This window comes from Macaca thibetana, chromosome 3 (genome assembly GCF_024542745.1).
Source record: "Macaca thibetana thibetana isolate TM-01 chromosome 3, ASM2454274v1, whole genome shotgun sequence".
Taxonomy (NCBI): domain Eukaryota; kingdom Metazoa; phylum Chordata; class Mammalia; order Primates; family Cercopithecidae; genus Macaca; species Macaca thibetana.
Genome location: NC_065580.1, coordinates 167462155 through 167474306, shown reverse-complemented (window position 1 = coordinate 167474306; position 12152 = coordinate 167462155). Strand labels below are relative to the sequence as shown.

Sequence of the window (12152 nt, the reverse complement as noted above, 5' to 3'; positions counted from 1 at the left end):
CACATGCAACAGCCTCTTCGGGAAACCTGCACCACCCAGGGCTGAGGCAGGAGGGAGGAAAGAATACTCTCGAAGCTCAGCGCAGCTGGACCCTAGAAACAGTGCTACTGATGGGCAGAAGCTACGGTTGTAGAAAGTCAGAGGTTCTGAAAAAACTAATAGCAGTTGGGAGGGAACGGGAGAAGAGCTTCTGTTACCTCTCTTCCCCCACTTCCCTAGTCTCTTGCTAGGGTCTCCACATGGTTGAAACTAACCAACAGCCAGAGAGCAAGGGAGACCAGTTGGGAGGGGACAGACAGCGGGGCTGAGTAGGACTGACAATGGATTGGAGGTGGGAGATCTTCAGAACAATGTTGGAAGCTTGTAATTCAATCTTATTGTAAGTACATACAAACACAGGCTTTTAGTGTTCCAGTTAAAAATAGACATTTGCAGATAGAAGTGTTGGCCTGAAAAAGACAGTTGAGGAATACTTCAAAGCCTAAGGCAGGAGTCTGGATAAGACACCCTCAATTCCATGAATTCAACTTACCAGAATGGTGGTGACAATGAGTGTTCGATTGGCCAGTGAATCAGTAATATTGCTGGACTTGTCTTTGTTGCTGTCCGTCATGTTAAGCCCACTGTTGGAATTCCAAATCCCAATCTACACAGAACACAGTACATCAGAGGCTGCTGGCTGTCAGTGTGGCATTTACACCAAAGAGAGGACCCTTCTCTACCAGGAATGGGCACAAAAGCTCACAGTTTGGGACACCAGGGCATCACAGTGGAAGCTACTAAACGTGGGGAAATGAAACAATGGAGGAATGAATGTGCAGACAAAATAGGATATATCTGTGCTACTGGGGCAGAGTAGGTGGAGGTCTTTTTCTTTTTTAATTTAGTAAGCTCATTGTTCTTTTTTAAATTAAAAAACATTTAAAAATTCTTAAATGAATATCAGATTTTTCTTCCTATATATATTTGTTGAGTATCTACTTATGGGCCGGGCACTGCTCTAGGCATCTAAGGACTAAACAATGAATAAAATATGCAAGAGTTTCTTTCCTTGTGGAGCTTACCTTCTACTGATATAAACCTTAGGCTGCCAAAGTAGTATCACTAGTTTATTTAAAATTTATGAATAATGGAGTGAAGGAGCAGGGTGAATGGCGGAGAGACCAGGCATCTAAAAGGGAAAGATAGTGGGGTGCCGAGGCTCATGCCTGTAATCCCAGTGCTTTGGAAGGCCAAGGTGGGAGACCAGGTATTCAAGACCAGCCTGGGCAACAGAGTGAGACCTGATCTATACAAAAAATTTTTTAAAAAAATAGCCAGACATGATGGCACACGCCTGCAGTCTCAGCTACTCAGGAGGCTGAGATGGGAGGATGGCTTGGGTCCAGGAAGTCAGGACTGCAGTGAGCCGTGATTGCACTACTGCACTTCAGCCTGGGTGACAGAGCGAGACACTGAAAAAACCAGAGTAATTTTTTCTTTAAAAAGGGAAAGAAAAACGGAAGAAAACATGTCATGTGCATGAGAAGTAGACTACGTTCAGGGCCTATCTTCTTTGAGGAGGCAAAGCTAGGCAAAGAGTGCCTCTTGTGAGCCCTAGCAAGACTCTGTTCATCTCTCTGTCACAGCAGCTAGCATCTTCTGTTATGATTTATCGTTTACCTCTCTTGTCTGTCCACTTGGTCATGAACTACTTCAGTGAGGGTGCTCACTTTTACTGCCCACTGATTTTACTGTCACAAAACCAACCACGGCAACTGGCATTCAGTAAAGACCATTACTCTTTTTTAAAAATAATGATCTGCAATTTTCTACAGTGGCCAAGTCTCTCCTGGGTTGTGAGGCCGTGTAGAAGTATATGGATTCATTCAGCCTCTGTGGGAACCCAGAAGAAGAGCCTTTGGGATTTTGAGCTATTTTTCCGAATCTTTCTTTAGGCATTTACTGCCAGCCTCACATGGTGGCCTGCAAGTATGTTTTAGAGCCAGGAAGACCTTGTTGCTGTGTGTCCTTGAATGAGATTCTAATCTTTCTGAGCTTCAGTCGATTCTTTACCTATAAAGTATTTCACAGGAATAATGAGAAGATCAAATAATCAGATGATGTATGTGGAAGAGTTGGTGTGTGTTGTTAAGAGCTGCACACGTAGTAACAAGAAAGGACATTGAAACGACTGCCTCAGTCATTTCTTCAACCTTACCCTGTCATGAAGGAATTTGGACTCATTTTTTAAAAAATTCAGAATCTGATAAAGTAAAAGAGCTATGACAAGTGGAGGAAGTTTAGGAACATGAACACTTGGACCTGCTCTGAGATGGACAGCGTGGAGCTATGCTTGGTCCCTAAATATGTTCCTCCAATGGGAAGACAGATGGGAGTGTTAGGCTCCATCCTCCTTTGCTTTTCTATTTCTTGACTCTGATGTACTGCCTATATTTAGCAGCTGGAAATTCATCTAGCTTGACAAGTATCCCTTTTAGAGACATCAATGCTTTGAGGAAGTTTCAAGGACTATTACACATTCACACATCAGTGTAAACTATTTTAATTTCAGTTTTATTTCCTGTACTTAGTGAGGGTTAGTTGATTGGTGTAGGTAAATGGGGGAATGGGATAGTTTTTGCATTTGAAAATATTGTGATCCTGTCTGAAAAGAGGTGTTTGTTGGGTTCTAGGCTGTACTCTTAATAACGATTCAACATTTCCAGGATCCAGTGTGATGAGTATCACCTAGAATGCACATTATACATCTATTGGTTGAATAATCTTTAGCTTTCTTAATTTGGCTTTAGACTCAGGAAAAGTAGACAGCATTTTCTTCTTTTTCTTCTCAACCTCCATCCCTTCTTTTGAGGCAGCGACCCTTGCTTCTAGGAAATGTAACTCAGGCTAAATATACCTGTCTATTGATTTTCATCCAAGGCTGTGCTTTAGGTTGTGAACAATTGATTCCTAGCTCCATGAAGAGTGTGTGTAAATTGGATCCTGACTATACTTCTAATTAAACCTTCACTTAGACACTGAGGAGAAGGGAATCTAATTTTTAATTAAGTAAGTATTGAAGGGTGGAGAAAATAACTGTTTTTAGCCACTTGATTAAGTGATAGGATTCATTCTCTTTAAATCTTATTTCTATTAATGTCAAGTATGTGTGTGTTGGAAGGAACTACCATAATATTTGAAAACAACAGTGTTCAATGGCCTAGCAATATCACTCTCCTGTAAAATAAAACTTGAATTTGTAGACAAATACACCCCACAGCTTGATGTCTGGTTTTTCTTTCTTTTGCTATCTGCACTAAAAGTGCAGAAGCTAAGAATCATTGCTGCTGTCGACCCGGTCAACTAAGTCCCAAGTTTAAACTTTCCTCCTTAAAATGAGAAAACAGTGACCATTTTTTTCCCTTATTATCTCTACAGAGGGACCTACAGAAGATCCTTTAAATGTAGACCAGAAGAGTATCAAAATATAGTAAAGGTCAGGCTATTCCTGGGAAATGTACAGTATATATATGCAATTTGAATGACTTCAGTCTTCTGTTTCCAAACTTGTAATCAGCAAAACAGAATTGTGTGTGTGTGTGTGTGCACACGCACATGTGTGCAACTGTGTCTTTTAAACCCAAGTAGTCAAGTGGCTTTATCTGTTACTTGAAGTAAATGAATATGTTGTCAGGAAATGGATGTCTCCCTTTAAAGAAGTCACATCTCATGATTCATGTGTGCTGGAGAGAGGGGTGAAGTTAAGAAGATGCCTGGACATTTGACATTTCGGTCCTGTTCTACGACCTAGGAGGAGTGCCTCCAGGGGGTGGAACCTCGGTTTTCAAACTTCATAGTGAAAGCAGATAGCAGTCATTTACCAGTGAGAAGTAATGGAGGTTGGATCAGTTACTTGTGGGGAGGAGCACTCTGTATCTAAATTATCTGGCCCTGATTTACTTTACTTTGTAAGCTGGCGCAAGGGAGCAGCCATGTGTTATCTAGACAACTGCGAAAAGCATCTGAAAATGAGTGCCCAAATGACATTAGGCAAACTTTTTTAAAAAAGCGATGCAATAAAAAGGGCGTTCAGAGAGTGACTAGTATCTATCTTCTAAACCTAGACAGTGATTCATGTAAACGCAACATCTAAAATGGCTGAGGGAAATAATCAGGTATCTGGGGAAAAGATAAAGGTATGTGTATTTCCTGTATTATGAGCCTTATATCACACATCTTTTAGTGAGGGATGTTGTAAAGATTGCTACCTCCCTCTTTTGGAAAGAATTTCGGGTGAATAATACTATTCTAAAATAAGTCAGAGTACTGAGGACAGCTTTTGGAATTGAAACATGATGAAGGTGAATTTTTGTTTTAGTTGGAGACTTCTGGAGAAAGTGTGATGTGTTTGTTGGGTCTGACTGTGTCGCCTGTGCTAGAACTCAGGTTACCGTGAATTTTTGACGAGGAGTCATAACACAAAACAGCACACCACGGTATATACAACTTACAGGAACATGAACATCCCTCTTCCAGGAGGGAAGAGGCATGAAGGCATAGAGGATCAAGACCAGAAAGTTACATCCCTGGGGAGCGTGTGTGGCTCTTGCAGCTTAGTGACAAATAGAGGACATCCCCCCTCCCCTGTATATAATTTCAAAGCTTGGATTCCATTCCCTAGGATATTTGTATTAGATTAATTCAAAGTGCCCAGAGTCTCAAGATGGATTAGTATAATAGGTTTTTTTTTTCTTTTTCTTTTTCTGGGTGCCAGTTAGGTTCATCTATTTACCAGTGAAATTGTAGTGAGGAAACCAGATGACCTTCTACGTGCACTTAGTAGCCTTGTTCACTGAAGATTAAAACAAGTCTTTTAAACTTGTGCTTTGAAAATTTAAAAAGAAAAAAAGTTTGAATTCATCACTGAGTACTACTAAGAGGGAGACAAGGTTTTTGGCTACAGGGAGAAACTTGTGTACACTTTCTGTGACGTAGCTGATAATTTGAAAGATGAAAGTGAACCTGACAAGTTGAACAACCTGAAGCAATTTAAGATCTATTCATCAGTCCATAGATCTTTTTTTACCAAGTAGTTTTAGAGAGACAGAGACAGAGAGGGAAGGAAGGAGAGGAGGAAGAGAAAGAGAAAGAGAAAGAGGAGACGAAAGAAAATGTTTACTTATCAGGGGGACCTTTCTCTGATTCAAATGTTTTTAATGTCTCATATTTGCTTATATGAAGCTATGCATATTCATTGGCAACATGGCACTGTATAATAAACTATAAAATAGTGGGTGTTATAATTCACAAGATAATCTTATTTCCTTTCCAAGGTCCCTAATGTTTGTGTCCTCTTTAGAACTGTGGCTCTAAAACAAATTGCAAGACAGTATGCTCTGAAGAAGATATCGTGCAAAACAAAAGATAGCTCATGAGAAAAGGAAATTTCTGAAAATGGTTCATATTTTGTGGTGGTGACATTGGAGGAGATGTCCTAGCCTTCTGACTCTGTAGCCTATTTGACTAGTCTCATGGATCAAATCTATTATTGTTTTTATCCCCCTTAGGGAAAATATTTAGTGATTTGAGAAGGAATATAAGTAGGTCAGTGTCTCCTTCTGTTACAGTTACCTGCTTTCAATCCTAACAGGGACTGATCCTGCCTGGGAGAAACAAAAATAATCTTGGGGCAAATATTTAATCCATCGTTATTTAATCCATTGCAAACCTGTTTTCAATTCACAGGTGATGTTGTTGAGAGAGAGCATATTCAATCACTCCTCCTCTCTCTTTACATGAAACATCCCCTCTAAACTGCAATTGGAGAGCTACAGGTCTGGTAACATTGGAAGGGCACAGGCTTTTCCAATGACATTCCCCATCCCACCCCCAGGTTTCCTGCAGGTGTTGTCAGAGTACAAACCTTCTTCCACACTTTATACAAGTGTTTAGACACTTCGCCAGCAGCCTTGGTTTTCAGAGAGAAAAATAAAATAAAAATAGCACTTAATTAAAATGGAGAGTGAAACCCAGAAGGAATCATGGTGTGTGAATGCTTAGAGTGTTACAGTTCCCACCCATTGTTTGGAATTTGCATCTTAATTCAGTATAAAGCCTGACAATAGGAACAGCAAAGAGATGAATCAAGACTTGTGTCTCACAGAAGTTACCTGGTGGTAAGACTCAATTTTTACTTTTCCTTTTGCACACCAAAAAATGCTTTAAAGTGCTTTTCAATGTATACAGCTATGCTGCAGTGTTAAGGGTCTTCAGTGTTCCTTAAGAAGACCCTTTTAAGGCATGGGTAACTAAAATCAATCAATCAGTCAACCAGCAAATCAATCAATACACACACACACACACACACACACACACACACACATAATTCCTAACCAAAAGAAGAAGTATGCCTGATGACTTATTCTTTGATTATAGGTTTCCAGGCAGTAGAAATTTGAGTGAAAGTGAGAATGGGATTTTTCTAATAATTTTCCCTATTGAATCCAAGAGAGGCTGACATAAAAAGATTGGGCGTTTCCTCCCTCGAGAGAGACATGTTGGCTTCCCTCATTGCCTTAAGGCCCAATCAGCCTTCTCAGGAATTGAGCCCAAGACACCTGAAGAGAGAAAAGTTATTGCAAACAATGAAGAGATAAGAAACAAATACAAAACACTTTCATCTAATTCGATTTTGCCTTTGATGGAAAAACACCAATGCAATGTGCATAATATTACAGTGTGTAGGTAGCTGTGAAAGCATAACAATGGCTCTCCATCTATTTCATCATTCACCTAGCCAAAAAGATGTTTCCTTAACAGCTTTTCTTCCCCCTGCAGTGCTATACGAAAGAGGAGAACAGAGTGGGGAAAAGACTCGTGCTTCAAGAAGCAGACATTTTCTTTAAACAATTATAGGTTTTTAGATCATAACAAGTATCTTTTTTCTTTTGTTCCCTCCAGCCAGCATCCCACACACACCATTGTGGAGGCTGGCTGGATGTCTTGTGCTCTATCAGAGCATGTTAGACCAACAGAGGGGCAAATCAGAGTGAAGAGGAAGCCAGAAGATGGGAGAGGCATTTTTGAAGTGAGAAACCTGCATGTATCATGTGTACCCTCAAAACTGCAAACTAATTATTTTCCTCAAACATTTCACACCACTGGGTCACCTTCTAATACATTCGGCCTAAATGATCTTTGTTCCCATTAATGTTTTTTTGAGGGGGAGGGGTAGTTAGCACCTGCAAAAAAAATGTGTCCCAGTTAACAAAAACAAGAAAACAGAAATGAAAACCTTACCTCATTTACAAAAAACCAACCCAACTAATCTAATTAAGCAAGCAATCGATTGTTCCCAAAGCCACTCTTATATTAAGCACACTGTCTTATTCGCTATAGTGGGAAAAAAATGTCAGATTATAGAGTTTTCTGTTGAGGTGATTGTTTTGGGGGTTTCAATTGTTTTTCTATAAGATTCTCAGTGTAAAATCTTCAGATTCTAAGTGTTAATTCCAACGTATAGTCATGAATATTAAAATTGGCATAATAAAATATACTGAGAAGCCAAATTCTTTTATCATTATTATTTAACCAAATAGTTTATATTGGTATTACTCTAAATAATCACTAAAGTAGAACTTTAAACATGGAGAGATTCAGAATTACAACTAAAATAATCCTAAAATGAGAACCCAACATTAAAATACAGTTTTTTGATGTTTGTCCTAAAATTAAGAATGCAAAGTTAATTTGCTCCAGTACATCTCTTCTATCCTACTTTATTCTGCCTGTCACCAATCTCAAAATGGAATGAAATGTGCAATTAAAATTAATTTCTAGGTAACCCTTGGATGCCATTCCATCGATAAACCATTGACAGCTTCTGCTTTTCCAAGTCTAAACTCAATTTGTTAAAAGCTTTAAGACATGGGCCTAATGACACCCAACTCTAGGGTTATATATGTAATAATATAAACACACTTGCTACATAAACGAAGCACAATATAAACACTAGTTAGCACTGCTATTACTAAGACATGAAATTTAAGAATCTAGCACATCAACTTCTATCCGCAGATAAAAGAGATAAAAAAACTGGATGCTGAGAGAATCACTTCATCATTCACTTACTTGTCTGTGCAATTTAGTAAAAATGCTTGAGCAATACTCATTTGTTATTTTATTTATTTATTATTAAGGAGGTTACCTTTTCAGTTCCTTCCTCTTTGAGACTAATAATGTCCAGATCAAAATCCTTCCTCAAGCCATTGGTTTTATTAAAGGTGATATGCCCAGTCAAGCCATCCCACCGAGCCTGTGGACAAGAAGAAATGTGGCTGTTACTGTTAAACATTTATCCTAATTCCTGAGACCATCAAAATTATAATACCTCAAATCCATCACAGTATCCAATTATTTGGCTTCATCGTGCTGTTATAAACCATTGCACTGGTTCAGCAACATGATAGCAGAACACGTCGTCGTTTTATTGGCACTCATTTATTCTGTCAATTCTAACACCCTAACCCAGTCAAACCTGTCATCGTGGCTACCTAAATGGACAGTATGGAGAAAATTGCTGTAAAATAGTCTGCACATAGAATACACAAAGTCTGACAAATCACAATATTCTGTTTTCCAAGGTCAATTCAAATTCCTTTTGAGATATGGCTGAGTGGAAGTGAGTCCTTGCTTTTTCTTTCTCTGTGAAAAGAATATAGACCAATATAGTCCAATGATGTATTGCAGAGTTTTCAGGCTGTTGATGACTTAGCGTGTTTGCATCATTTGGGCATTGTAATTTCCCGTGGCTGCTGTAGCAAATAATCACAAACGTGGGTGCTCAAAACAACAGAAATTTATTTTCTCAAGGTTATGGAGGCCTGAAATCCAAAATCAGTATGACTGGCTGGAATTAAAGTGTCAGCAGGACCGAGCTGTCTCTGGAGGCTCGAGGGAAGACCCTATTCTTTGCTTCCTTCTGCTTCTGGCAGCTTCTGGCACTCCTCCTTCTCTTGTGGTTCCATCACTCCAACCTCTGCCTCAGTGATCACATTTCCTCCTCCCCTTCTGTCTGCATAAAAGCTCCCTCTGAGAGGTGGAGGTTGTAGTGAGCTAACATCCTTCCACTGCACTCCAGGAGCCTGGGTGACAGAGCAAGACTCTGTCTCAAACAAACAAACAAACAAACAAAACAGGTCGGGCGCAGTGGCTCGCACCTGTAATCCCAGCACTTTGGGAGGCCAAGACAGGCGGATCACCTGAAGTTAGGAGATTGAGACCATCCTGGCTAGCACGGTGAAACCCTGTCTCTACTAAAAATACAAAAAATTATCCAGGCGTGGTGGCCCATGCTGGTAATCCCAGCTACTTGGGAGGCTGAGGCAGGAGAATCGCTTGAACCCGGGCGGCAGAGGTTGCAGTGAGCTGAGATGGCGCCATTGCACTCCAGCCTGATGACAGAGTGAGACTCCATCTTAAAAAGACAAAGAAAACGAAAAAGAAGAAGAAGAAGAAGAAAAAAAACTCCTTCTGCTTCTCTCTTATAAAGACACTTGTGATTGTATTTAGAATTCACCTGGATAATCTCCCCATCTCAAAAATTCTTAATTTAATCACTATGCAAAGGCCTTTTTGCTACATAAGGTAACATTTACAGGTTCCGGGGATGAGGACGTGGGTATCTTTTGAGGGAGCTGCTCTTCTGCCTACCCTACACATCAACATCATTTCAAATAATAAAAAATTCACAATAGTCTGCCTTTCCCAGAACTCACATTAGATATCTCTGGTGGGTTTATTAAATAGAAAGTGGTGGCCCTTGGGAGAGTCTTCAGCTTCAATCATTAGGTGATTTTTGGCAACCTTGTTTATTTGAGTTTCACTTACAACTGGGGATAAAGGAAAACTCAGCTATTTGTATCCACTTAGCTGTTTTTCTCCCTCTTGACTTTACCAGATTCATTAGACATGCATAAAATGGGAAGATCCTGAAGAATTACACTGTATTTGCAGTTATTTGAGCCATGTGTATCTGTTGAATGTATTTACCCATTTGGCCAAGAGGCAGAGCAATGCAGTGGAAAGAACATTGAATTTTCCATACCTCTGGAGCCGAATATCTGCAGTGTAATTTCAGGCCAACTCATTAATTTCTCAACTCCTAATCCCATCTAAAAGTGGTGAAATATCTTTGATTGGGAGTCAAGAAATCAAGTTTAGTCTTTAAGCCACTATCAAGTTTTGTGGCCTTGGTTGAGTCATTTTGTCCTGTTTTTAGGCCACAGAGGAATGCACATTAAGGGAAGATGTTGCATAAAACGAGCTTTAGCTCTGGATTTCTACAATCATAGGCAAGATACCGTAGAGGGGTTTAATGAAGTTGAAAGTGATTCATTAAGCACCTATGATCTGCAAGCTGGGCTACATAAAACATAAAACACAGTTGTTATACTCAGATTTTAATGTAAAACATATTACTATCTGGGGAGAAAAGACTACAGAATTTGGTTCAATTATGTTTTCACTATTAATTCATTTGGAAAATATTCATTTATTGAGTATCTGTGCAGGAAAGTATGATGAGAATACAGCACCTAGAAGTTTACAGTTTAGTAGGAGCAAACACATTAAAGGATTTCCGTAAAGCACTTTAGGTTTGAGGATAAAGATTTGCATAGAATATTGAAGAATGAAGTATGGAGAAGAGCACTTATCCCAACTGCAGGGAAGGAGTCAGCAAAGCATTCCTGAAGGCAAGAATGCTTGAGCTCACAAAGGATAAGCCCACCAAGCAAAGATTCATGGGCTGCGTAAAAACATGAAATAAAGAATACGTTGTAAGTTTGCCATGAGACTCTAATGTAAAGTAGGAACTGATGCGAAATGAGCCTAGGAAGGCCAGTAGTCTGTTCATAAAGGTGTTATGAAGCATGCTAGTTTTCTTGGACATTGCTCAGTAGACTTTTGGGGAATCATGGAGGTGTTTTAAACATGTGTTGCCATGGTCAGATGTGCATAGGGAGATGATTTGTTATCTCTTTTATAATTGGGGAGAATGACTTGGAGAAGGTCAATATTGTAAGCAGCGTGTTGGTTAGCGGGTAGTTCTCATAGAACAAAATGTATACAATCATATTCATATGCCCAAATATGAACATAGGGATAGCACAATGCCTCCAGTTCCCTGTCCCACCAACTTGCACACCTTTAAATATTAATGAAAATAGTTTCACAGCAGGATAGACAGAATTTCATAAAGAACACGTTAATAAATCAGCTTAAATGTAAGGAACCAGTATAATTGGCCAAAACATATTTTCTGGCTACCGTTCAGTTAGAATGGATATTATGACAAAAGTATATTTTATCACTTAATAGTGCTGGAAGTTAAATCAGTGGTAGGGAATGATATGTGGACAAGAAAAGCTCCAACTTTTTCCTCTAAGCTATCTCAATGGCAAACTAGGTGCTGCCTAAGTGCTATAACATATAGAAAGAAATGCTTCTTCAGATCCTAGTACCTAGTCTCTAGCATTTATTGCCAAGGAAGACCATAATATCAAACGCTGGCAGTAGCTTTAAAAATGGATGGCATATCTTTATGGTCAGTAGTAACACCTGTTATCACACTGGCTGAGATCCAGGTAATCAAGTCTCTGTAATGGGACAAAAACTATCACCAATCAACACAAGTAGGAGGTGTCCTCTTGTGTCTATTTACGTACACCTCTTGGCATTGCATTCTCCTTTTTCTCCCCGTCACACCTCTATTCTAGTTTTTGTACTCTGGTCATTCCTTCTTATTTTGCAAGCCAAAGGCTGGCTTTGTGGATTGATGGGTTAAATGAGAGCCATGAAATAAGCTGCTGTGTTAGGCTTACAACATCTGTCTGAGAGCTGAGAACAATTTGTGTAACGCTTTGGTTGAGTGGAAATCTCTACTGTGTTGGGGGTTTGAATTAAGTCAGTTTTCAGGCCCCTTTTTCATGCCTCTAAACAATGTGCTCTTCCAACTGTCCTCCTGACCTGTTTGAAAGGAGGTAGTTATCTTCATTAAATTCTACAGGATTTTCAGAAAGCTTTTTTCTAAAGGCAACTTCTCCTTTATGGGGCTCATGTTGTGAGTCAATTTGGTACATTGTCCAGAGTTTACAGGGGTCTCTGAAAAT

General features: G+C 39.5%; 2 protein-coding genes and 1 long non-coding RNA gene across 8 annotated transcripts in view; 1 reads left to right on the top strand and 2 right to left on the bottom strand.

The window, feature by feature from the left end:
• The window catches only part of RWDD2B (RWD domain containing 2B), a 1177964-nt gene that overhangs the window by 580332 nt on the left and 585480 nt on the right, over nt 1-12152 (bottom strand). The window lies entirely within an intron of this gene.
• The window catches only part of GRIK1 (glutamate ionotropic receptor kainate type subunit 1), a 406887-nt gene that overhangs the window by 53746 nt on the left and 340989 nt on the right, over nt 1-12152 (bottom strand). For 3 of the 6 annotated variants that reach the window (XM_050784706.1, XM_050784709.1, XM_050784710.1), the window contains exons 8-10: nt 8189-8296; nt 5906-5950; nt 533-646 (exon numbers count right to left, since the gene is read on the bottom strand). In XM_050784706.1, the coding sequence (XP_050640663.1) occupies nt 533-646; nt 5906-5950; nt 8189-8296 (267 nt within the window). The remainder of the gene's footprint in view (nt 1-532; nt 647-5905; nt 5951-8188; nt 8297-12152) is intronic. The other 3 variants (XM_050784707.1, XM_050784711.1, XM_050784712.1) reach the window with 1 other exon arrangement.
• Nucleotides 1-12152, top strand: part of LOC126950746 (uncharacterized) — a 148426-nt gene that overhangs the window by 37481 nt on the left and 98793 nt on the right. The gene's annotated exons all lie outside the window — the stretch shown is intronic.